The following is a 27559-nucleotide window of genomic DNA, read 5'->3' on the forward strand; positions in this document are numbered from 1 at the left end:
AGAAGTAATACAGGAAATCTTCCAATAAGGAAAAATGGCAGACAGCTTTATTTCAGGATCAAATAGATTTAATAAAAAAATCTGATTTTTGTAACAGGAAAGAGTCTGTCAGAGATTATAATAAATAGAGATTTTAATAAGATTTATATGAAAAATCCATGTATGGCAAAATGAGAAGCTTTACAAACACTGACTGTGATACTCACCCTAAAGTTGTCAGGAGAGCTTAGATATAGTTTTTCCCTAATGTCTTCTGAAGCACCAGCACAAAGCCTGTAAAAGATATGATAATTCCTCTCTTCTTTGCCTTGCACACAGATCCTAGATTTCTCCAGAAGGTAATGTGATACAAATCCACCAACCACCGAGTTCTAGGAGAAGAAATATTTTTCTGATTATCTGAATATTTTTTTGATTATTTGATATTCAGAAGTTTTCAATTACATTTGTCTGATCATGGCTCACTCAATGGACACTGCTTAAGATTAAATTATATCCATACCTAATACATATTAAGCTTAGAAAAGAAACCATTGCCTTTATCATAATTTTTCCCCCCAGCTCAAGTATTACATATACACACATTCCTCTTAAAAGAAGGGTCTGCTTCACCCCAACAAGCAGAAATCCTTGGTAGAACTCCAGTAGTTCCAGCAAAAAGCTACAGCCACCCTTACACTTTTTGGAAGGCAGTAAGTGCCGTTACCATGCTATTACAACCTTCTCTAGTTTTGTTTCACTGACTCTCTTGCAAAAGAGAAGGAAGGGTTAAAATTAAAGCATACATATTTGGACATCTTATGCAGACTAATTATGAGCGAACATTTTATTTCAAAAACTTGCACTTCTCTTCTGACATGGCACTCTGACACAAATTTCGAAAGCCATATGTTATCTGGCTATGATAAAATTCCCTGTGCCTAGACAAATCTTAATAGCAAGGAAATTCCTGAGCTTATGACCATTACAGCAACTAAGAAAGACTTACTGACTGACAAATTTGACTATGGTTAATGCAGTCATTCACTCATTCAGGAGGCCCCAGTCTGTACTTATATGCTTTTGAGAAATCAGACCTAATTGAGAAATCAGACCTAATAAAGTCACCACGAAGTGAAGTCTTGGGAAGTATGAAGTCTTGTAAAAAAGGGGCTCAAGTAAACATGCTGATTTTGCCCTGGAAAGCTGAAACAGGCTTTTAAATAGCTTCTGAAGATACTCTGAGTGCTATTTGCTTCAGCTGAAGCAATTAATCTGAAACACCAAGTACAAATTTGTGTCCTTCCTGTAAGTTTATTAACATGAACTGGATCAACAGATAAAGTCCCTCTATCCTTAAAGGAATTTAGTTATTTACTATCTAAACTATTAACCAAAGATCTGAAGTTTAGTTACAAAACCAATGGATGAAAACTTAGGAAAAGACCACAAGCTCAAGACCAGATCATGAGCTTAAACTCTGCAGGAAGGAACTGAAAGAATGTGTTTCTTAATGTCCTCAATGAGAAAGATGAGGAGGCACGTACGTAATCCAAGCAAAACTACACACAAACATAAGCTATAAAGTGAATAGTACTTGTGACAAAAAAACAATTCCATGACTTCTGTCACATACGTAATACTAATGTGAGGTCCTAAAATTTCATACAAACACATAAAAAAATAAATATTTCATTTTAAGCATTAAAACATTAAAATACATTTATATCTGTTTATATCTAATATGCAACTCACTTACTTGAGCATTAAAAGAATACATAAATACTTAACAGCAAGTCAGTTATTCTTTAGATATGCCTTTTTGCAATGAAGAGAACAATTTTTATTCTTTTGTGGATGGAAGCAATTTTCCTACTAACTTGACCCACCATTTTTCAGTACTGACGCAGTACTGTGTGGCTTTGGTTTTCCTTTCAGGGTGATAGAATACAAGCCACATCTGCAAAGCAGGACAGTAGCTATTTGGTGCAAGATAAATAAGTCTATTCAGCCTACTTCCCATCTAGCATTACCATTTTCTGGCAAAAAAATCATCACAGGTTATCTGTATCAAAATTCCAGTACCTTTTCATTGAAGTGAATTTCTACAAATTTCCCAAAACGACTGCTGTTATTGTTGCGAACAGTCTTTGCATTTCCAAAGGCTTCTAATAGGGGATTTGCTGTTTAAAAAATTAAAATTTTTCAAGTGTTAAAATTTGATCAATAAACTACCAAAAAGAAAGAGAGAACAAATACATGCTAATTATTCAATGAACTTACTGAGAATAAGGTTTGAAAATTAAAGGAAAAATACTACCTATTAGGAATAATCAATTTTGCAAATTGTACTGGATATACTGTAGTGGAACTTACAATGAAGTACTTAAATATCACATAACATTACAAAGTATTTGAACTGATTCCGTAAGAAATTCAAACACGAAAATTATTCAGTGATGTTCTTCTACAGCAAGTAGGTAAATAACTGATACATAATCTATATGAGACAGCACACAGTTTGACACTGCCCAATGAGTTGTTATTCATAAAATCTAAACTAACCACTTATCCTACAGACAAAAGTGCCATTTAAATGTCATGCATGCAACATGTTAGATTGATTAGGGAATAAAAAAACGTATTAGAAGAGCATGTTGATTTCAAAAACAGCTTAAAAATGCCCTTTCAAATTAGGTCAATTAAGTGATTGAGTGATTTTATTTTTTACTGTCTGCAGTTTTCAAGCGTCTTAAAGCCCACAGAGAGTGGCTCAATCTAAAGCATCTCTCTCTCTCCACATCACGCACAGTTTAAGCAGTTTGAAAATGCTTAGTAGTTATGAAACACAGGCCTCTGAAAGACTGCATTCACTAGCTCTGAAGATCAAAGAAAACCGATTTACTGAATCATGCTAACAATAAACTATTGAAAATATCTGCAAGGTTTTTTAAGGGTTTTAGCTAAAAAAAATACGCATTGGAAACTAAGTGAGCAGAAACTCATATTTACAACTCCACTGACAACCATCTACAAATCTGCTCCTACAACAATTAAAAAAATGAAGGAATAACTACAATGGTCGGATAAATTATGGATGATAATGCATGATTTAGTAGGACAACATCAGCACTAACTTTTTTGTTTTCGCTAGGTTTTCATTTTTTTAATACTTTAAGCATATGAAAACGCAAATCTGACTTTTAAAACTGACTTCTTAAGAGATCTTTGACAACTATTCAGGTATTTTACATAACACTAACAGTTCTGAAGAAAAGATTATGAATAAAAACAACTTGCAAGAGTTCTTTCAGATAGGTTAAAGGTTCCTCTAGTAATACGTACACTGTAAGCCTGCTCATTAAAAATGTGCCTAAAAAACTTCTAAATTCATGCACCAGATGCTGCTTTAGATTAAAAAACCCAAACTTTTCTGAGAATACCTACAAGTACCAATTAATTTTATGGCATGCTGCATCAGGCATTATCCAACTCTTGGCCACTTTCTGAGTCCCTTTAGCACACAGTGGATTGCACTAAGGAGTTGGTTTAAGCAAACCTACAGCAACAAGAGATCAAAACCTGCAGTAGTTCTCTTGAGTAATCCAGTGGCTCAAATTTGAAAACAGAAAATTTAAAGCAAAAGTAAAAATTTTTGGTTTAAGAAAAAGACAGAGCATAATGAAATCCCAAAATAAATCTACTGTATGCTATAGAAGACTAACACTGACATATGAGGCATTATTAGATAAGCTGAGGGTTGTTTGTTTTTGAGATATTTATATTTTCTCAAAAAGTTATTTTCTGTTCAATTAGGAAGTGCATGCAACATTAAAAAGGCTCAACTGGATGATCAACACAGTCTTTTCTGACCTTGTTTGGGAGTCTGTTATAAAAGACAGACACAATAAAAGTGTTAATCCAAATTATGTGGTTTCTGACAAAAAAGACATAACAGAAAAATGAGCCAGAACCATAATTTAAAAGAACTTCCCTGCTTCATCTGACTTTGAGAACTTTACAGTGAGGAGGAGAAATTACTCTTTCCTGGTATTAACAGATAGTAATGAGAACATAATCTTGTCCTTGCAGATTTCATACAGCATGAAGTCCAGCCTTGGGTACACATGTGTGTTAAGTTCAACTCACACACTTAAACATTTTCTAGATCAAGGACTGTATGACACTACACTAAATAAAAATAAAGTGAATCACAAATAAAAAAATATGTTTTCAGAATTTAGGATCAAGGTAAACTACCAGTTCCTACTGCCCTAGGAAGCCTGACAGTATTTCCATCCTAGCTTTTATTTAGTTACTGTTGACTGACATTTCAAATTTGAAAACCAAAACCAAACCAAAACATTGGAACCTTTAATTGAATTAAAGAAAATTCAATACCTTCTACAATTCTATCATCAATATCTTGGCCAGTACCATAGGATTCTGTCAAATACCTGTAAAGCAAGATAAAAATATCAGTGTCTTTCATGTGTCAGGTTACCTCAATTCAACAGGATTTAGCATGTCTGTGCACCATACTTACTAACCATTTACTAAAGGGAGAGCATATTGATTACAAGTTCCAAATACCTATATCTTTTAAAATAAATGCAGTTTGACTTTATTTTTGTTTTAACAAAAAAAAATTCTTGCAGACTTCAGGTTTTTTCCAATACTTCAAGACACACTAGAAATTCCTTCTAGACATGCATATGGAAATTACACTTTTATACAAATATAATGAAACTATTACTGTACTATCTGTATTTATTAATTTTAGTAAATACATAAGGTTTCATATGTATTTCCTGAATTAAAGACTGTTTCCACGCATACAGCTTCTGTATCCATTACTGTCAGTTTTAATAAAAATCCCACATGGAGATGGTAAGATAGGAAATTGCAGGTGCATAATCAAGACAAGATTCAATTTAGCAACTGAAGAAAGAAGCTGAAAATAAATCCACAACGTACTTGCTCCAAAGTCACAGCTTGCTTTTTTTTTTTTTTTTTGCCTGTGCACAGGGCATGCTTTCCGAAAATTCACAAGTAAATCTGGGACAAGTTAAAAAGAGTTCTCGAAAATTGAGCCTTCCAAAAAAAATTTAGGAGCACTAACAGAGCTGTATTAGTACCTTTTGCTTTCTGATCACACAAGGGAAAAACCTTCCTGCTTTTAAAACTCAATGATGTTTTGTACATGGGCTCTATGGTGGGGGCAGGTGGCAGGGAGACACAGCAGCAGTGATATTTGCCTGCTGTGTAATCAGAACTTCCTTTGCAGAGAAGCAGAAGAACAACCTCCTTTGAGAGCATTCCTCAGGAGATGTTCTCCCAGTGCCTGCTGTCTTTTTTTACTCTTAGCAGGATCAAAGTTAGGATGTTCCCTGTAAAAGTCATTGCCAGCACTTTGCAGTAATTCTTACAGCTATCTGTTAGAGGCTGAATAGGGGCACAGAAAAGCAGTATGAAGGACAGACAGACAGCCATGACAATTCTTCACGGGATGTGGAAGATAATGCCACTACTGTACATACATACTAGAAAATACGTGATGTCAGGGAAAAGGGAATTAAAGATTTATACTGGGAAACAAGGACAAGGTGGGGAAGGGAGCGTATGCACGCTGCCTGCACTGTGCTTCCCTGGATAATCAGGCTATGTATGATATAGGTGAATTTAATGGAGCAGTGCTTTCCAGTTACATTGTTCCAGAGTGATATAAAACAGTTAAAGTATAAAGCAAATATGGTCTAAAACATTAAAATCATACATATCAGCCTGGCTTCCTCCTATATCAGCTATATGGCCTTCATGTAGTTTAATATGCTTGATTTAGTATTGGTCATACATGAACATCAATAAATAAATAAATCCCATTATTCAATCTTATTCAGCAAATTAGGGTAAAGTATATTACAGAATCTCTGAAGTGATCTCAAAATCATGAGTTAAAAACCCTGGATGCTTAAGCAAACTTAAGAAGGGAAAACACAAAATGCATATATATGGCAAAACCAACAGTGTCTTGCAAAATACATTTAAAATGTCTAGTTATGTTTTTATCTACCACAGTACCAGATGTGCAATACCAAAATGACTGCATCATAAACTACTACATGATGTCACTACAGCCGAGTTAAGGTTTCTGTGAATATATAGCCATTTCCATATGTTATGTCAGCATTTACGTTTATATGAATTTCTTCTATTAAAGTACACGTAGAAGTATCTTACTGAATTGTGTCTTAAACCTACTGATTACTTTACAATTTCCTCTGTCTGTATGTCAACCAAATGCATCAACACAAGAGATTCACTGAATAACTTTGGTCCAAAAGCACAAACCTCAAAACAAATTTAGTGTTTTCTGTCTTGCCAGCTCCTGATTCTCCAGAGACTATGATGGACTGACTCATCTTGAGCACTTTCATGTCACGGAATGCTTTATCAGCTTAAAAAGAAGAATATGTTAAACATCACAAAAATTAATATTCAGGAGAGTTGCAAGCACAAAGTTAAGCTACAATACAAAAATTAACATGTAACATTTTCAGAAATAAAAAGGGAAATCTTTACAATTGAGTGCATTACAACTTATTAAAGTCTGTTTCCCTTTAAATTATATTATAGTTGCTCACCCTCAAACACTGACATGTAAAAGCTTAAGGTCTTTGAAAACAAAGACCTACTCAACTATATCCAGGACAAAATAAAACAAAAACAACTACCTAGAACTAAATCTCTTGTATTAAATATATTTCCAAAATAGTAACCAATCTTACTTTAATATGTTTTTTAAAGTGAAACTTTCAGTTGTACTTTGTAACAAGTAACATTTGAGACAAGGAAACTTGGAAAAACATGGGTTTCTTGTTATGCAACAGGTACTAAAAACCCAGCTATTTATACTTTCGATTACAAACAAAAAATAAAACAGGGTGAAAAGGCTTTTAACAAGTCAAATGTTGATTTGTAGTTTCCAAAATTTTTTTCCTTAAAAAAGTGACTGAAATCAGGTTTAGCCCATTAATTAACATTTAAATGCACTTTCTGCCTGTAACACAAACATAAAAAGAAACAGAGCATGTGCTCTGGCAACATAATAAAAGGCAAAGGAAATCACTACACTGAAAGAAAGTGCCAATCATTATTATGTCATTCTTCACTTGTAAAATATGAATTTCTTTTTTTTTTTTTTAATGGTTGTAAATTATATTTAAACTGCTTAGACATAAAACACTGGAGGTGCAGAATAATCATAACAGGGTTGCCAGGCTTGCTAATTTCCAAGTTCTTCAAACTGCCTATCAAGGATCAGAAGATCTGCAATTTGAGCAGTGTTATTATTTTATAAAACTTTAAAGTAAATTAATTACTGTTACCAGCAATTTACAGATAACTGCAAAGTATTTAATGCTTGTTTTGTAAAAGACAAATACAGGCTCAATACATACCAATAGCAAAAACATGTGGTGGCATTGTTCCAAGTGATCTACCCTGGTACTTTTTAATAGTATCTGAAGAATAAAACTTAGGTATATCAAAATATGGATTCACTGCAATAAGAATGTTGGCTACATAGGTCTGTGAAGAAAACAATTAACAGCAAACAATTAGCAAGTATCCAACCAAGTGGTTAACAGCAATTTTCTGTTACAGTTGAAGACTATAGCCTAAGTGTAACAATTACATTTACAATTCTCTCCAGCTAATGCAGATACAAGAGAGATATTTTCAGAGCTCCTCTAATTATTTTCTCAGGACTTCTATGAAAAACCACTTCTCGGGAGAATTTCCTAACCACTGAGCTGTGGAGTATGTCCTGAATTTGACCTTTCTCCCAATCTCCTTTTAAATTATTTCCTATTGTCCAAGTTACTGGATCAAGGATAACACACCAGAACCTCCTCCTCAAAAGTGAATAAACTAAGCTCCAGGCTAGCATAACGTACTCTCCTCCAGTCAGGAGGATAAATTTGCAATATCTAATGGAAGGAACTCAGCAGGAAGGACTGACAGGATCTTGCCTGGGAACGCGCTCAAGCCGGGCAATAAAAGCATTCAGCCGAGAGAAATTAGCTATGGCTGCTTCCACACTGAGAGATACAGAATGCAAATGTTCTCACAGAAAAGGAATTTGAGCAGAATCTCAAACCAAGACTGCTTTTTACCTTGCCATAGGATAAGGAAGACTGAAGTTTTTTTTAAGGTTTCTGGAAAAAACTTTCATAGCTTGGTTATAATGGCCAGATTACATACAAGGAAGAACAGATGTCTGAATCACAGAAAAAAGGAGATTTGCAGAAAAAGGTCTGACGAAAATCAGATAAACCTTCAGCTTATTCAGTTTGTTGTTACTGAGCATAACCCTAGACAACTGAAATTTGGACACTATCATGATATGTTGATAGAACACTGGATCACATACAATATATGAATTTTCTTAGATGTTTCTAGGAAAGTATTTCTTCAATAGCTGCAAGTACTAATATTATTTTTAGTAACAAGACCAGCATTAAACAAAAAGCAAAAAAAAATGTTGATTCGCACTGTATCTTAAAGTTACAAGGGAAAGGTAGTTAAAATATAAATTGAACCTTTTTTTTCCTTTTTTTCCTCCAAAAATACACCTGCTCAGTACAACACATTATTAGTATTTGTTTACAATGAAGAAAGGCTTTATGAACCTAAATACTACCCTACCTTATAACCAGTTCAGATTTAGAATTTTACTTCCTTGGGGGGTTTTTGTTTGGTTTTTTTTTTTAATTATTATTTTTCCAGAACAGCATTCAAATGGCCATTTTTATTTGTTTATTTTAAAGCTCGTGCTTGATCTTGAGACATAAAGAATTTATAGCTATGTAAAGTTAACTGCAACAAAGGAAAACAACTATACTTTCTTTTTATATTTATATAAAAGGGTTTAACTCCAATTCAATTCATTTTAGAACAGTATGCTAACACAAAAGTTGATTATTCTAACACAGACACTTAAAAAATATGTAGAACTGTTTTGTATTATCACTAGCCAGCTTTCTATTAGGAAAAAAAAAAAGAAAGAAAGAAAACTCATCTTTCTTCTATTTCACAGCTGTCAGTGTCCAGGCAGATGGCAAGGACAAAATGTAATTTAGTCAGAATTCATTAAGTACAATTAGGCAATTTGATAGCAATATAAAAGATTAAGATGGACATCTGAGCTAGGAGGTGTCAAAGACGGCACCTGTTTGCTTCGTTCAAAAATAATGAAGAAAGAAAACCATCTTTGTTAACAGCTACTCTACTGGAGAAGTAAGTTACCTGTAGGAGCAGACCTTTGTGATACAATGCTGTGCTATGGTTGCACATGAACCGTCATGTAGGGAAAAATCTATTGCTCTGTCTGGTAAAAATTCACTAACAATAATGTGATTAATGTGACTCAGATCTCAAACAAGATATAATGTTAAAAAAAAAAAAAAAGCCTAAAACCTCCTAAACTTTGTTGATTTTTTGAAAGGACATCTATCATTAGACTGGCGTCATGACACGTAATACTTACATAAATTCTGTCCTTACTGTACCGAACTTTGATATTGTGAAGTAGAGTGGCTTCATTTAAATACATAAGGGAACCTGCAAGTAAAAGAGAACCACACACTAGTAAGAGCTCAGGACTACCTTCGGGTACAGCTGAGAAACTAAATCTCAGGATTAAGGAGAATTTTACTTCCCCTCTCTTAGGTTACAGTTTAATCCTATCAATCATTTCTTTATACTGTCTTGAGGCAGAACTGCTGACTCAATATACGCTTTGAAAACCGTAGACCTGCTCTTTACTGTACAACTGGAGTTACAGAAAGCTGCTGAACAAAAAGTCAGACCCCAGGAGTCTCAACACAGGCCCTGCTCAGCGTAAGCTCCCTTTTACTGGCCTTTCAAACACAGTGCATCTCCCTCCACACTGTCCTGCAACCGCAGAAACTGGTGCCTACCAAAATACATAACAAACACCATTTCCTTCCTTCCAGCTCCCCTGTTCAGTCTCGGCCACCGTGTCCCCAGGGTAATGTCGCCTAACTGATGTTTAGAGTAACTGCTGGCTCCTGGTGATTTTGAGATGTTTAGATTCACCAATTCAGCAAATACTGTCTAGAGGCGGCAGCAGGAATCATTGCAACACCAGGCACCAATGCAATCTTTCGTGTTTCAATTCTAAATTTTGCTGCTACTAGGCCTCCTCAAAGAAACTGTTAGGGGAAAAAAAATGTTAACACAACAAAACCTAGCTTTATTTTTCTCCTTAACTCATTAATATAAAATAACCGAACTAACTCTGCTGACATGTTACAAGGAAGCAGTTCAAGGCAGCGAGCAGGCACCCACAGAAAGCTTCAGACCGTACAGGTTCACATTCTGGCAAAGCTGGTCCTTGTTTTCAGCTATAAAGCACTGCAAAGTGTTAGCAGGCTTAATTATAGATGTCATTACCAGTTCCCATTATAACAACATTAAAAACATTATCCCTAAGCCAACTGAGGGCACTACTCATTACACAGATTGAGCGTTTTCAAATATGCTCAATACTCCTTTTCTTGCTACTTAAAATTCAAGCGCAGAACATTATTTTGTTTAGTTACAACTGACTGACTACCATACTGGTAAACCTTACAGTATTAGTGCCACTTAAAGTATACAACCAACAACTGTCGATGGAGTAAGCACTGTGCCTGTAATAGTAACTGCTATCCCGCATCTCACACAAGGGCCACATACGCACCTCTCATCTGTATGACCAACTAAGTTGTTTCTGAAGTTGGACCGATGCCCTTTCTTGAGGGCTCCAGCAGAGAAGAATGTATTCCAACTTATCTACATGAATGTGCAAGAAGGGCTGCCAGTTCTTATGACCTGAAGTCAACCTGCCCAGCCACCTCACCCTGCAAGGATGCCTGAAGCTCAGTAAGCAGCTCTTAACGTCTCCTTCAATGCTCCTCCTGCTGAACCAAAGGATACTGGCAAAGGATAAAGAGAGTTTCTCAAGACCATTTGTGTTTTAATTTTCAGTCTTATATCCTTCCTTCTGCAGTGGACAGAGGAGTGGCTCTGCCTCCTACCACCTACACCAGACCGCCTACAGCAAAGGCAGGTTCAGCAGCCATTTGCAGCCTCCCTCTGGCTCGTGTAGCTCCACTGAGTAACAGCCCTTCCTTCCCTTACATGACTAAACATAGCTTTGCCTCAAATGGCTGGAGTCATTCACGTCTATCAAAGAACCCTTGCAGCCTCTGGGTTGTTTAGAAGAAACCAGCTTCCTCCGCAAAATCCCTTGCATGTACATCCCCGGTTGGCAGAGGCAACAAGGCATGCTGTAGCATCATGCTAAGCGGAACTCCCTTTGGATCTCAACGGCCTTGACATCAGGCCGTGTGATATCTTCGTGAAGCAGCAGGCTGGCCCCGATCACCACGGCCGTCCCCCTGCCACCCCAGCAGACCTACACCACCCACTAACCACGTGGTCACTGGTACATGCAGCAACCGAGCACAGGTGCCGGGCACTGCACAGCAGGACTTCTCCTCCTCCCCTCACTAGACACAAAGGACCTGCCCACATGCTTGCTCCGTGGGCCTGAGAAAATGGCACTTGGAACACAAATTGCAGCTCTGCCTCCACAGACCTCTTTCCGCCTTCACCTTTTTTAACAAGGTCATCCCAAGAGAAAGACACATTACACGGAAATGGGCCAGAAACAGAAACTCCTGCTTGCTCTAATGAACGTTAAGAATTCCCTTGTGTATGCTTGAGGGGTCAGGGTGTAACTTTTGAGTCTGCTAATTTTTCAAGTCATTTGGATTCTCAGTATTGATATAGCAATTGCCTACATACACTTAAAGAAACAATCCTCTCTCTTGACTGTATCTTCATAAGAACCTCTCAGGGTTTGCAGTTTGTTTCAAAGCAAACAGTCATCAGTTAAGCATCCTAATAAACACTTGATAATTATCTAAACAACAGACCCCAGATTTCAGTGCGTCCCCAGTACTCTTTTTGCAAGTCCTTGTTAAAGCAGTTATACCTGCAGACTCGGTGCATAATGGGAGCTTGCTCCTCAAGGGCATGTCACCGCCTTCACTCAAGACATGCAAACTAAGGCTTATGTCAGCAACTTCAAAATGCATCTTCTTTAGGATAAATCCTTTAAAAGAGGCATCCATATCCAGAGGCAAAGGACGTCATCAGAGAGAATTCTGATTATTCATACGGCTCATGCCTAAACATAACCAGTGTTTGTATGTGCATTTAATAGTCCATATATTTACTTACACACACACATAAAGTTCAAAGAAGTGAAGTCAGGCACTAAAAGCTAGGAAATATCAATGTCAAATCGATATTTCACAGTGGCTCTCCTGTGCACACAACTAAGGAGGGTTTGTATGGAAAATAATTTTATCATGTAATTGCAAGGCTCTGCATCTGTCGAACTATTTTTTAAGATTCTTATCCGATACCCTGCTCTGTCTTCATTTTTTTAAAAATTGTTTCACCCCAGAAATAAAAAAATATCTTTTTCTTGGCCATAAAAAAATAAAAATTCCACATATGGTGACAACCCCCCCAAAACTGAGTGGGGCTGGGGGGGGAAGCAGGAGTGTTAATCACAAAAAAAAGAGTAAATGCTTTGTCTCTGTACTGTTTGCAATATTTACTGGAAATTCACATTTGAGGAAGGGCTAGATTCTCCAGAAGGTGTCTCTTGCAGCTAGCGCGTTTGGGATGTAGAAGACTAAGGGTGCAAAAAAGCAATACTTCAGCAAATTACTTCCTAGAAGGGAGTTAATCACTAAAGTATAGGTTGGAATGGTAAGTGTATTATTAACTAGTTTTTCAGAATTTTTCAGAACAGTATTATAAGGAGAGACTGTATGCATTCAGTATTTTATAAAGTTTCTTCTTAAAGCTCAATGATGCTCAGCACAAATACTCTCTGACAGAGAAGGAAAATGAACTTGTGTTTCACACATCCTGGAGATAAACCTCAACTAGTGAACAAAAAGAGAGAACACATTAGACGTTTCAAAATAATGTTTGATACAGAAAGGATTACTGGACAAAGCATTTTTAAGTTTTATATTTTACTCAGTAAGCTAAAGAAGACATTTTCTCTATTAGGAAGACTATTTTAATTTAATTGAATAGTGTTTTGCTGGAATGAAATTATTTCCATAGTATCATTCCAAATTTCAGTTCTCTGACTATGACACTGAGGCGCCAGCACACCTTAGTAAAATCACTGTGACAGATGCGCACATTAAATGCATTTCCCTAACAGCCATTACGTGCAGAAAATACAGACACCAGCTTTGAAATGTTTCAACCCACATAACGTCTGCAAAAATATAAGCAACTGGAAACAAGGCTACCAGCTTTGTTCCACCTATAACGACACTGCACCATCTAAGTCAGATCCTCAGGTCTCATCTTCTTGTTCCTTATGGAGCAGCCGTAACAGCCTTATTTCCTGTCATGGGATATAAATACCAACCCCTATTCCAAAACAGGAATTGCAGTTAAATCACCTAAACAATTTTTGAAGTCCTAGCCTCTATTTTAAATGAAGAACAACAGATTTTTGACTGCCATTTACAAAGCTAACAGTATTTTCACCAGCCAGTAAACACCATAGGAAACATTTAAAAGAATTGCCTTCATTGGGTTTTCAAGACAGGAAAGTCTCTGTGATTTTGCTTGCACAGAGCAACAGCAGCAAAATATTTGTCTAGCAGTCCTCTAAAAGCTGATGCTAGCACTTACTCATTTTTCTTGGTACTCTCTGCCCTCTCCCCAGATTTGAATACTATATTTGTTTCCACACTTCCAACTATAAAATATTTAACAAAATAAAAGCTCTGCAGATCAACACTGAAGTTTATTACAGAAGTTCACCTCAAAACTCCTTCTCCAGCAGCACTGCTATATCCAATTCACTATAACCTATTTCCTTTTCCAGTGGCCCCAATGGGTCCAGATTCCTGTCTCCAGTTTTGGGAAGGTTATCTCAAAATTTATTTTCAATTACCTGTACTTCCACAGGAACACTATCTGAGAAATGGGTTACACTGCAGGAAAATGCTGTACAATACAGCTGCTGATAAAGCAACTAGCTGATAAAGCAACTAATTTTTTTGCTGCACTACAAAAGATATAGTTAACCCCCACAATGCTGAATGCAGTTGATCCTGATACAGTTAGGTGACATCTGATATATATCTGAAGTCAAGTTAACAGTTGTATGTGGGAATAACATAATTGTGAGTTCCTCTAATGTGTTCAAATGAAAACTAAAAACCACAACAAATTATATTTAAAACGGGCTTACTTTAAAAAGTTTAAAGGACTAGTAGAGGTCATACATAAATTCAAGCAAATCAGCAAAACGAAGAGTAGAAGGAAGAAACAGGAAACAATATTCTCTTCTATGCAAATATTTTTTTCAAATGCATAATTTATTTTTAAATTCATAACTTACAATTATCTTCTACATCCTTTTTGCTGTCCTCTTCCGCAGGAAACACTTGATTGATGGCAGCCTGGAAAGTCTGTTAGATGAAAAATATTAACGTTGTTAGAATACCATAAAAATAGAAATATAGTTCAAAGTTGTCTGATGCGATGACACAAGTGAGTGTACTGTAATCGTACATGGTTTAAAATGAAGTTGCCAGCTTTATGCTTTAGCATTGGAAATTCTACTGAGTTACTAGATGCAGATAGGAGCTGCTGCGTTTGCATTATTACACTACATTATAAAAATGCAGTCACTGTAATATATAATTTATTGCAATAATATTTGATGTTAATTCCCAAAATTGCATGTAATATTGTAATACTGTGTAACATAAAAATAGAGGATTAAAAAGAAGTACTGCAAAGGGAACAGCGTTGTAAAGGACACACAACTTCCTTAGTTCTGTGAAGAAGCACAAAGAATAAAAACCAAATTACTAGTTCAGTCAAAGGACTGTGCTATCATCATATGCTGTTTTAAAACATTCCTACTTAAAATATAAAGGTTCAATACATAATACCCTCTGTACCCCCAAATACTGTAGCTTTGATTATTGCTTGTTGTTTTTTTTCCTCAATAAATCAATACTAAAGTAAAACAAGACCTTGCTTCAAGTCTTGTATTCAGTTATACAAACCAGCCATTTATCAAGTGTTCATGTCCAATGGGAAAAATTCATAACAAAAGCAACTTTGTTTCTTCTTTATCCTCCACAAATCATAATTTATGTTGTTGTAAAAAGGAAGGAAAAACATCCTAGCACACAAACATTAGAGCATCTGCACAAAGATACCTATTGTAAGAGGTAGGCTTTTAATTATACTTTTTTGTTTGCTGTAGTAATAGCTTGTTTGAGCTACCTATGAATGAACAAAACCCTGTTGTACCAATTAAACACGATAGCTGCCATGCTGCTGAAGGCACAGGCTCCTTTTCCGCATGGAAATGGAGACGAGAAGTCTAGCCTAATATTTGAAAAGGCAACCAACTGGATCTAAAGAATGACCTTAATAAACAAACATGTTTGCCTGTTTAACATTGCACTCAGCAAGACAGTCCCGTGAGAAACATCTCACACAGAAGTTTAGGACAAATACAGCAACTTGCTTCATCTTTGCTTCAGTACAGACACAATATGTGAGCTCTTGTAGTTTACACCATCTGAACAGCCACAAATTCCAACTCTCTCTGAAGTGGGAAAGGTTAAAAATGTCTTGGAGCAGAATTAATTGCCGCCACTTGGAAAACAGTAAGTCTACGATATCCCTCCCCTACAAAGTTATGATAAAGTATGCAATTTGTAGCCATAATAAATTATATTTTGTCATCCCCTTATCAGGATCTAATGCAGAAAAATATGCACAGGAAGCTTTCCTAAGGGAGACAGAGCTGCTCGATGACGTTTGAGCATCTGAACGTCCATCAGATCAACTTCTTCCAAAATATCCTTTATCAGAGCGTGGTGAAGCTGTAGAGGACCTGAACATCTTTACCTACCTCAGAAAGTTGCCAGCTGATAGTCAAGAGTTTAGCAGGGCAGAAATCCCCACCACCACCACTTTCCTCCCTCTCACAATGTTGCAGGTAGAACACACTATCCTAATAATTTTCTCTGTAAGTTTGGCAACAATAAAAGTATATCTCATTGAATAAAGATATATCTGAACACAACAGCTTCCCACATAATCAGTTCACTGGCGCAGAACAGTGGAAAAGTTTAAAAACAGCATGACTGGCTTCATGAAAATCTAACTTCACTTCTTGTTCCTGTCTGCTGATGTGTAACCCAAGTTTAACCCCTAACAAAGACAGAACTTTTTTTCACAGGAGAGAATGAAACACGATACCCAACTATTCTGTAGACTCTTCACAAATCTCTGGTACTTTAACATTTCATGGATCTAAAAGCCAGTCATACCAGAAAAGGAAAGAAGAGCTTTTTCAATGTCCTCACCACTCAGCCTTCTGATCCAAGATAAATTTCAATGAAAAAATTAATGAGAATTCATGCTGTATTATGTCCCCCTTCCTTTTTTCAATCAATGTGAATTGTGACTTAATTTCTAGAATATTTCAGAGGTGATAAAACAAATAAGCAATATGAAGACGACTTATCTGAAAGCCAATGTTTTTCTGCTGGACTTTTTAAAATCAGAACATGAAGCCTAATTTCAACTACATCAACAAAGAATTTCACTCCTATGTGTCACAGCTGGACTACTGCTTTATGTAAGGTGATTACTTGTTATGTAGGTAAGTACGCTAGCTAAATGTGCAGAGCGCTGAGTATTGCAAATTACTATTCAAATATAATGTATTAAATAGGAAAACGGGCAAGGTATCCCAGGTCTATCAATAAAAAAAATTATCCAAAGAAATTCTTTACTATGTTGTCCCATTATTTTTTTTAAAACATTTACTGTAAGGAGAAAACACTTCAGGCATTCATTTGGTGGAAGACTTTTGCATTAAGGCATAGCTTAAGACAAAATTCTTCTAAGAAAATGGAGAGGATATTAATCTTATGAGACACTAAAGTGGTCTCACGAGACAAAACAGAGGGTTTAGGGTTTGTTGTAGTTTTTTCCCCTCTTTGTAACGAAGCAGCCCTACAAATCCAATGGCAATCTTAACTATTCTCCCAGAAACTAGAGGAGTGAAAAAAGATATCTTTCCATTCAAGCAGGATCTTCTTTCTACCATGTAATCCAATACGTGTAACCATGCCCTCCTTTATACCTTACAGATACAGACAGGAGACATGCCTATTCTCAGCTGTATTTCACAAACCAACCTAAAGCAGTACAAACAGCTCATAAAACAGACAAGAACATGCCTCATTCACACAAGCAAGCTACGCTCACTGCTAAAAACCCCCTTAGCTTGAAACACTGAACTTTGAACGTTCTGATCCTTACTTGATCCCAGGAAAATACCTTTCTGGTTATTCACAGCATACCAGAGCAGGTGCCCCATAAAGCCCTCCGTGACCCTTCAGAACTGGTGCAGAGACATAAGGTGCCTCTCAGTTGACAGCAGGAGGGGTGTCAGCGAGCGCCTGCAGCACCCTGCCCTCTCCCAACAACTGCCAGAAACTCTCTACTGCTGATGCTCTAGGAAATGCCTGCCCCTGCTCCTCAGTGCCACAAGGGTCCCAGGACGGCATCTCAGGGTGCAAGTCTCTCCAAGGCATCTCTTCCTAATCACTTTACTTAGATTTGCTACCTCCAGGCAAAGAGTAAATTCCCCATTTGGCAATTTCACTGTCACCTGCCTTCTCCCTGTTACAGCATCAAGCAACACAAAAAAATAAGATATATATGCAACAGGATCTGAGGTTAGGATTCTCAGTAAGGTCAGAAAAAGTACACTCCAAGTAGAAGTGTAAATGCAATACGAGTTGAGTTTAACAACAGGCTGCCTTTCTGCCCACCTCCTTCCTTGTACACTGGCGTGTGATTGCTGGTGGGGCACGGGCCAGGGCTCCCAGCCCTGGCCCCCTGGTCCGGTTGCCACCCTCAGGGCAATTCTCCAGCCCCAGGCGGGACCGCGCTCATTAGCAAACCCCTCTCCAGTTTCTCTGTTTTCTTTCCAGTCATGGCATTTACCAGCCTTGCAAGCCGATGATCTAGTTTTTGGGAAGTAGCTCCCATCGTGTAACACATGCTTCCCCTGTTCCGATAACATGCTCCTGCAGCTTGGATTACTCTTCTTTGTACAGTGCAGGCTGGGTGACTCAGATCTCCACCTCTCTTTAGACACCCAGCCTCTGCACAGAAATGTAAATGCCATTGTTAACTCTGTATGGGCTGCAGTACCCAAAACTGCGATTGCTGGTTTATAAATAAATCAGTATGTTGGCCAACTACCTTCACCCAGTCTGGATTGGGTAACTTGGTTTCATAATACAAATCTATCTACAGCCATGCTGGGCTCAGGTCCCTCCGTCCTCCTGCCACTGCTTGCTGCCATCCTGAAAACTTTCCACTTCATTTTTAAGTTGGATCTGTTCTCTGACCTCGTTTGCCTTGTCATGCACAGCTCAGCGGGCAGAGCTGAGAGAGTGCCACTCTGCAAGGCCAGAGCTAGCTACGGGTGGGGAAGGGAGGGAAGATTTTAAGACATCATGAAACTGCTGTCTTGCAGCATTTATTGCAGTTATTAACAACATATTTTAATTAACTATTAAGTGGTATAAAAGGCAATAATCAAACATATGCATACACATTTCCTTTTCAGCCTGTGATCTCTGGTAAGCTACCAGCACCTACAGAGAATACATATGACATGCTAATGACCCAGATTAAAAAATAATAATAAGTTACACTGCCTGGGTATGTTTACAAGATCAGGTTACTCCTCTCCTCCCTGTAATTATCATGGGCAACTCTGGAGCTGCTGGATCACTCCTTCTTACTGAAGAGCACTTTTGAACTATCATTTTAGGTAAACAAAGTTGATAATAATGGGTATTGATGCTGACTACTACAAATTATTGGTCTAAGTGCACAAGAACAGTCTTCTTAAAAAGATAAAAAGCTATGAAAAACATTTCACTATAAAAAGAAATCAATGACACCTTGAAAAGACTGAGAAGGTAATCAAGAAAATGTTTTACTCCACCTCCATTAATATAAGGAAGTCTGATAATTAGAAATATAGGACCATAATCTCTATAGTATTTAAACTGTGAAATGTTTGTTCCCTTAGATGAGTGAACATTAGGCCCTTAATTGATCTGCTTAATTCAAGAAAAAAGCCAACAGCAGAATAACAAACTTTCTAGACAAAAGAGATTGTTCATTGTGAACCATGAAGCACAATATTTATATTTTAGGACCATTTTTTGTTTTCACAAAAAAAAAAAAAATTACATATGCTCCCTGAATGAGTGTATGTTAGAAATAAATAGCAACTCAGGAATCTCCTTATTGCCTGTTTCTGTTTCAGTATTAACTTTTTAATACTGAAAGTATTTAACTTTCAGTATTAACTTCAGTATTCAGACTTTTGCTCTTTATCACATCAGAACCATTTGGGATACAAACAGAAATAATGGTAGGGTCAAAACCATTTAAGTCAGTTGAAGACTACTTAGCCATAGCTTCGGAATATTTAATATTCTTGTTTGAATAGTTTTGCTCTTCCTCAAACTGAAGCATGCATACTACTACTACTAAACATACAGACTGTCTCTCTCACACACAAAAATCAGAGATTACACTTGGTTTATATTTCTAAGGAAAGCAAAATCAACTTCCTCTCGAAGATGTAGAAAAAAGAAAGCCTATAAACATACCTCCAAAAGGAAAAACTGCTGCATAACCTTTTGACCTGTGACAAGGCATTCTCTACTATTGTTGACATGAAAAAAGAAATTACAAAAAACATTTGCCTTTTCCATATTTGAAGATACGGAAAGGACAAAATTGTTAGAAAGGGCACATATCACATATTCATAAACACCAAAATCACAGCTTTTAAAACACACTCGATCTTATTCCAGCTAGTAAAAACCAGGATGATGAACATCAGAATTAGGATAATTGATAGATACAAGGTGCTTCCTATAAAAACTGACATTTAATTACAACATACTGAATCTGAATCTGAGAGATGTCATGATAAACCAAACAGTTGGAACACAGTAATTAGGATGAATTAGGCCTTCATTTTAAAAGTTATTTATTTTGCCTTTAATTTGATGTAGCAATTCCATAGGACCTTTGTTTGACATCATGTTACTTCTCAAGGTACTTGAGGTAAGAGGATTCATCTCTCAATCTTCATCAGTCTAACAGTAAGGTGTCTAACCTAAGCCAGAGTCTAGGACACCCCTGTAGGGCACTCTTTATGCATGTAAGGGAAAAGAGAGAAGCTATTCTCAACAGTAGACTCTTAAACCAGTCTCTAATTTAGAAAAACACAGTGTACAGTACTGAAATAGCTACAGAGATTCAATCCTCCTCTCTTTCACGAGCACCTATGCAATGCACGTGCAGATAACTGACAGAAGCATGCACTTCTTACCAGTGGGATGTTTCATTTGCAATGCAAGCTAAAGCTAAACAAAGATCTTTAGCCAAACTTAGAATAGAAAACTGATTTTTCCACTCCTTCAGGCTGCTTGTAACTATAGATATTGGCAAAGATTTGGCCTACAGGTAGAATGGTTTTTGTACAGTTTTTCTCCATTCCCTTGTTTGTGAGACACTTACCTTGCCTTTCTGATTCAAAGGTTCAATAGTTAAGTTGTCAGTGCCAATGTCCACAATCATCCCCATCTGAAACCCATCAGTTGGGTGTGGAGCCCAAACGGGCTTCCCGTCCTCCATTGCGGGATCTATCCAGTATTTCCTGTATGAGGAAAAAAAAAATTAAACAAAAAAATGTTGTATACAAATTTAGTAAGCTATCAGGATTCACTATACAGACTTTAGTTTATTATGCTTATTCCTATTATTCAATGTGGAAGGAGCCAGCCTGCAGACCGGAGCCACCCTGTCAGGACAAGATTCTTCCAGCCTTTTTCCAGCCCACAACACTGTGCTTAAAGAGGCCACCCTCAGACTTGAGTACGGAGAAGATTCAAGAACAGATCTATTTTGTGGGGCACCACAGACTGCTCCCTGCTGCTCCTTCTCCAATTTCCGTGACTTGTGAACCAAAAAGGGAGTTTATCTCACAATCATAATAGAAGTACAAGACAGATTCAAAGCCAAGACTATACTACGAGTGTGTATATACACACATGTATACACATGTATAGACACACATATGTATGTGCATGCAGTGGGTCATATGACATGAGGATACTTGTCTGTACCTGATTTGATGTGCAAATACTCGAATTTCTGTAACAGGCACATGTCGAGGCACGTGAACAGAAATCCAGTCTCTTGTCATTTGAGACGAATGAACGTGCTCACTCTTTTCACATGGCTGGGCATATGGCTTTTAAATAACTCACAAATATATTCGGTCACAACTGATTTATCATACTATAAGCCTTTGAGCGACTGACCTCTGATACTGTAACATTACAAACTCTGCCTCTTAAGGAACATCAACCTTACTTTCTATAAAAATATGATATGAATATTGTTTCAGAGGAATCTATGATGTACAAGTGAAACAGATGCAAAGGCCAGGACATTCAAACCTTAGGCTCCTCAAGTTATGCAGCTAAATAAGCTCCCAATTAAAAGGAGTATTTGATTGCATGCAACGCTCATTGAACTAATGGGAAAGTTGCCAGGATTGGCACACTCTGAATGGCTAACGGTGCCATTTTAGATAAGCTGAATTAGTCCTTTTTTCATTTTTTAAAAAAACCCTACTTTCTAAGCCCTTACCCTAATGAGAATACGGAGTCCACACAGCTTGAATGGCTCACTTCTCCTGGCCGTTCTTATTCCCCTCCAAAACTCATTCACATTCCTAAACTGACATATTTTAGTGATTCCAAAATTTGTAAAAAGCACCTCATATCACCAAGGTGTAACTTGCCTCTCAGCATGAACCAGAAGAGCCTGCCAAGCAGCAAAGAAAACACTGGCAGCAAAGTCCAAGAGTTTGTAAGCTAGGAAACATGTCCCACATTTTTATTTTGCCACATCTAAAGGAAAAAGGATCTCCAAAATTTCTCACAACAAGGGAAGGCTGCAGACCCCTTTGCCATAAGCAGCAGCAAGGAAAGAGAGTCATTGGCCCACCATAAAGTTGTCAACCACGAGCAGAAAAGGATCACTCTTGTTCCCACCGAGCATCTGTCAGGACATGCTGCAGTTGACCATGCTTTTTGCTGCCTCCAAGGACTTTAGAAAGGTTTTGAAGAGAAGGGAAAGGCTTGCTGTGATCACTTTGAGAATGCTGCTGGTCTTGGCATCTTACTTGTCAAGGAATAAGATAATTTGTTGTTAACTTTAGTGTGAAATAATAAAAGATAAAAAGTAATTCTAAAGCAAAGACTCAGAATGCAAAGTCAAATATTTTTTAAATGAAGTAGAGTTCTGAAGAGACTTTGAAAAAACTAGCAATAGACTACTGAATTTAGTGTTGATGTCTGGTTTTGTGTTTAAATTTACTCAACTAATCAATTTTTTCCCCCTGAATGCAGTTCAGGATGTAAGAAGTTCATGAAGATTTTAACAAATGTTTCTAATGTATTCTACTCAGCAATTCATGCTATTTAAAATGTTACATTTAATATGGGGAAACTTGTGGTTTACTTTTCCCACAATGGAGCATATTAACTTCTTTTAACTACTCATAGAAAGTTTATGTTCTAAAACCTCAACTGTCACATTCATTTCTATTTACTTCAAGTCTTTTCCCCATCCCATGAACTCTACAAAACACCATCATCTTCACCATGTATTGCCAGCATCATATGATAAATCCTGTAAAAGAACATCTGTATTCACTCACAATTGGCTGTTAGCCATTTCTTCTTTCCTTTAGGATATTGTAGATCAGATCTAGTACATAACACAGTTTTATGGATTTTTTTTTTTTCAGCCAGATCTGACCTCTGAGTACAGCTGTCATCATGGGCACAGTTGCTAAACAGCTGAGTTTATTTCTGGATATAACCAAGCCTTCATTTCTTCACAAGCCTTTCATTTGCTTTTAAAATGCTAGTTCAGATTAGTGCTTAAGCGATATGTCACACAACCACTAAAAACAAGTCTCTCTTTTACAACCCAAGTGGCGTGGTCAGGGCTCCAGACGTAACCATGTCGCGCAAGAAACAAACCCTGAAATTACTGAAGAAATTTCTGCCAAAAGTTAGAGTGCAACCTCCCCAATTAGCATCTGGAGGCTTCTGCTTTGCAAACTGTCCTGGTTTGGCCTAAAACAGACCAATTTTCCTTTCAGTGATTTTTACTTTCAGCTAAGTCTCTTCTAAGTAACTGCACTTTCTGAAACTAACTGCATGTTTTGCAGACAGTGTCTGCTTCCAGGACTGATAACGCTCAAAGTTTGTAGTTATCGCTGAGGCACCGGTAGGGATGTTATGCAGAAAGGCTCTTGCTGTACTTATTCTTAGAGAAACCAAGGTCACTGCTAAATTCCTCACTGATTACGAGTGAAGAGCTGCAGGGGGGGTCACACCTGCAGGGAGGAGCAGACAGGGCAGGTGACCCAAAATTGACCAACGAAGGTATTCCATCCCATACACATCATTCTCAGTATGAAGCTGGGGGATCATGAGGGTCTTGCCCTTCTCCCCTCTCGCCCCCTGTCTGCTATGGCCGGTGTCCGAAGAGGACTCTGTCCGTTTTCCTGCTGCCCCCGATCCCGATCCGTGCATCCCTGAATCCAGTTCTCAACCATTGCTGGGCCCAGTCTGGGCCTTCCCGGAGCCTGCCCTCCAGTGCCGGGGGTGACGTAACCGTCATTGGGGGAGCTCGATCTTGGTTTTGTATATATTTGTATATATTTAATTATTTCCATTATTATTATTATTATTATACTCTTTTTCATTATTATAGTTCATTAAAACTGTTTTAACTTTCCAACCCATACATCTCTCTCCCATTTCCCTTTCCCTTCTGGGGTGGGGAGGAGGGTTAATAGAAAGCGTCTGCCACTGGTTTAATAGCCAGCCCAGCCTTAAACCATGACACTCACTGACATGGACTTTTGCATTCTCAACATATTCTTAAACGTACTTCATGCTTTATTAATAAATTATGATAGGGGAGCGTCACAAGCTAAAAAAAATCCTCTTGAAGGACAAAGGAGTGACTGAATTCACCCACCACCAGGATATGCATGTTTAAGAAAAATACCTGAGGCTTTGCAAGCATCTAAGAAGCGACTGGGTGAAAGCATCTAAATACGAGTGTAGTAGTTATTTACGGGACAATTACTTTTAATAAATACAGTCTTCTGCCTGAGAAGTGACACAAAACCAGTTGTAACATTTTGGTTTTGGCTCCACTCCATCTCTGTCTGCTGGGACTCTGACAAGCAGCACATTATAATTGGATACTGAAACCTATCAGGTCATACCTGCTCTATCATCTACCCCTCCATCTGATGTATATGCAATTGCCCTTGAGACAGAGGCATGAAGTCTGTTCCTGAACCAGCTCTTGAATAACCAGTTTCCAGTCCTGCATTTTAAGGTGAAGAGAAACAAAAAAAGTTCAAAGTTCAACTACCTGATACAAGTCCTTTAGAAAAAGAAAACAGCACTTTTTAAAAACATGGTACTATGCTTTACTGATTAAAACGTACATATCTCAGAATACAAACTGGGAAAACTAGAGATTCGGATGGGGAACTGTCAAAGCATATTTTCCCCATAAAAATACAGCCGCAGTCTGGTTACAGACCATTCATTAATAGCAATCAGTGCAACAAACTTCTTTTTCCCATATGCATCCATCTGAATCCACTCTACATACAGTCAACTTCACGACACTGTTGAAAGAGCACACCGCTTCTGAAAACTATGAAAGCAAAAAGATGGTGGATTTGCCAGTGTTAAGTTTATGGCTGGACTTGATCTTAAAGGTCTTTTCCAACCTAAATGACTCTATGATTCTAAGATTCATACCCAGGCTAAAAGCACTAAAGCAACAAATTTGAGAGCAACACCAACAAACACAAGGAGTCACCCGAATGATGCTTCCAAACAAAGGAGCTCAAAATGAGCCATCTTCCACATTTGTATTTGTATATAGGTATTCAATAAAGATTAAAGTAGTTGATTGTAAGTTACTAGGTCATTTTGGTCTCCACTATTAAGACTTCTTCAAACACAAAGGATAGGATCCACAAAGATTATAGGAAGCCAGCCGCCCAGCCCTCTTCCTAGTCAGTAGAAGAGACTAGGAACCCTGTACAGGAGTTTGCCTCTCCGTTGAACAGGAGATGGACAGTAATAAAACAAGCCTTTGTCTGAAGCTGGTAAACTTAACAGCTATTCCTTCAAATGTCAGATTTTATATTTTCGTAATTGGCAAGCAGTAATAGACCTCGCCTTAATTATCAGTAATAGTATTCAACACATTCTGCACTGGCTAAACACTAGCAGTAGTTCAAACAACTTGCAAGACAAAACTATACTGCACTCCACAGATTACAACCGCAGGAAAAACACCCACCAGCTCTTCTTTAATTTTTTCTGCATTATTATTCCCTTTTTTAGAGAATGTTTCATGATAGTGTTTCTCAAAAAATTATCTACGTAACACATTGAGTATATGAAACGACTAAGAATTCCTCAGCTGAAAGTTGGCACATTAGCATTCCACTTACCTTTACTTAAATATTATTGATTTTAAAAGAATGTAATAAAACTACATTTTTATTTTGTAGGGTATTCAAAAGGAAATCAAACACTACCATCAGGTGAAAGAATTCTAGGAAGGCAAACTAGAGTAATGCAATCTTAAACCTGTTACCAGAGCCCAGAGGTAGGCATTTGCATGATTTGATCCTATTTGCTATCCTATGAACAATCCTATGGTTTACTATACCAAGGCACTGTACTGACTGCTGAATTAACTAATTACAACAATTGAAAAATTGAACTTCATTAAACAACTGATGGTATCTCATTAGGTTTGCTAAATCCAAGGAAAATAAAGTAGTCAGAATAGGTATAGCAGCAGGTTATCACAGTAAAAGTAGAATTATATAGGTTATTTTGTATTAAAAAGACCCTAATACTTCCGTGTTTAAGAGCTTCTCAAAATTCTGCAGATTACACCGGGTACATGAGTATGCTTTGGGAAGGTCCTGTAAATATACAGGACAGATCACATAGAGGAAAACATTGATACATGGTGGTAGCTTACTGTCAGTCAAGTTATTTTTTCAATGCTAGTTCATTGTTTAACTGAAACTTTAACACATCAGAGCTTAGGCAGCATTCAGCGCTCTATTGCAGGTGACCTTGATATTTCAGAGGAACTGCAGATATAGTACAGAGATTTTTTTTTGAGCTAAATGCACTACAGTCATAACTGCTTTTGTATAAGACTAAGATGAATTTTGTACAGCTCTCAGCTTGTAGAACTAACCACAGAGGTTGTGGTCTTTTGGCTATGACATTGGGAAGTTAAAACTTGATTCATATGAGGATCAGCAAGGTCGGATGATTTCCTCTGTGATTCCTGCTCTTCTGCCAGCTTTTTAAGCTACCATTCTCTCAAGAACGTTGTTCCTATTTCAGTTCCTACTAACAAAATACAGAGGCTTCTGTCCCAGTTCTTGCTAATTACAATAAGCTGAGTGGAGCTCCCTAACAAACCAAGGAATAAGTATGTCAAGGGGATCTGCACAAGCATTTTGACCAATAGCAATACCTAAGCCAGAAAGAACAACAAGCAAAAAGAGGAAAAGTAGCAAAACACAACGTCAAATTTCAGAAAGACAAAAAAAAAAAAGCTGAAGTTAAAGAACTCCTCAGTTATGGTCTGGACGCTACTTCAGAAGCATTACTGAACAGAGAAGAGGACCAGAACAACAGAAGAAAACCAATATGGCTAAGAGACAGAGTCTGAAAGAGGTTGTTCAAACCAACTGAATGCTTTCAGACTGTGCAAGTCAGCCCTAGTGAAACCAGTGGGAGGGGAAGAAAGGAAGTACAAAGCTGAACTGAGCAAACAGATAAAGGCATCAAAGCAAAATCAAAGGCACCTTAAGCCATGTCATGATAAAGTATAAAGAACACATAGGAGCAGACAGAGACGCTATCTTGCAGATCTAGCTGGAGCAGTTCAAGCTAACGAGGTGAACTCTGAAGTTAACTACCCCTATAGCTAAGAGACTACACTGTGCGCCCGCTGGTAGCAGTGCTCAAGCACACTAGCTTAAATCATGTTCAACGAACAGCCTCACCAAGCGCAGATAACTTCAAACCCCTTCAGCTAGCACTTTAACAGTGTATTTGTTTACACCCTCGTGTGCCACGTTTTCCAAGTGTAAACATCAGAAAGAACAAATACTTCTTGAAGGCTGAGGATGACTCTCTCCAAGCTAATGAAGTTTAAATTCTCC

General features: G+C 37.5%; 1 protein-coding gene across 2 annotated transcripts in view; it reads right to left on the reverse strand.

Moving 5' to 3' along the window:
* The window catches only part of MYO6 (myosin VI), a 117750-nt gene that overhangs the window by 66875 nt on the left and 23316 nt on the right, over nt 1-27559 (reverse strand). For both annotated transcript variants that reach the window (XM_068406272.1, XM_068406355.1), the window contains exons 2-9: nt 20758-20896; nt 14501-14570; nt 9530-9603; nt 7440-7569; nt 6331-6436; nt 4381-4436; nt 2065-2162; nt 207-371 (exon numbers count right to left, since the gene is read on the reverse strand). In XM_068406272.1, coding sequence (XP_068262373.1) covers nt 207-371; nt 2065-2162; nt 4381-4436; nt 6331-6436; nt 7440-7569; nt 9530-9603; nt 14501-14570; nt 20758-20874 — 816 coding nt within the window. In that variant the 5' untranslated portion in view covers nt 20875-20896. The remainder of the gene's footprint in view (nt 1-206; nt 372-2064; nt 2163-4380; nt 4437-6330; nt 6437-7439; nt 7570-9529; nt 9604-14500; nt 14571-20757; nt 20897-27559) is intronic.

Source organism: Nyctibius grandis, chromosome 1 (assembly GCF_013368605.1).
Source record: "Nyctibius grandis isolate bNycGra1 chromosome 1, bNycGra1.pri, whole genome shotgun sequence".
Lineage (NCBI taxonomy): Eukaryota > Metazoa > Chordata > Aves > Nyctibiiformes > Nyctibiidae > Nyctibius > Nyctibius grandis.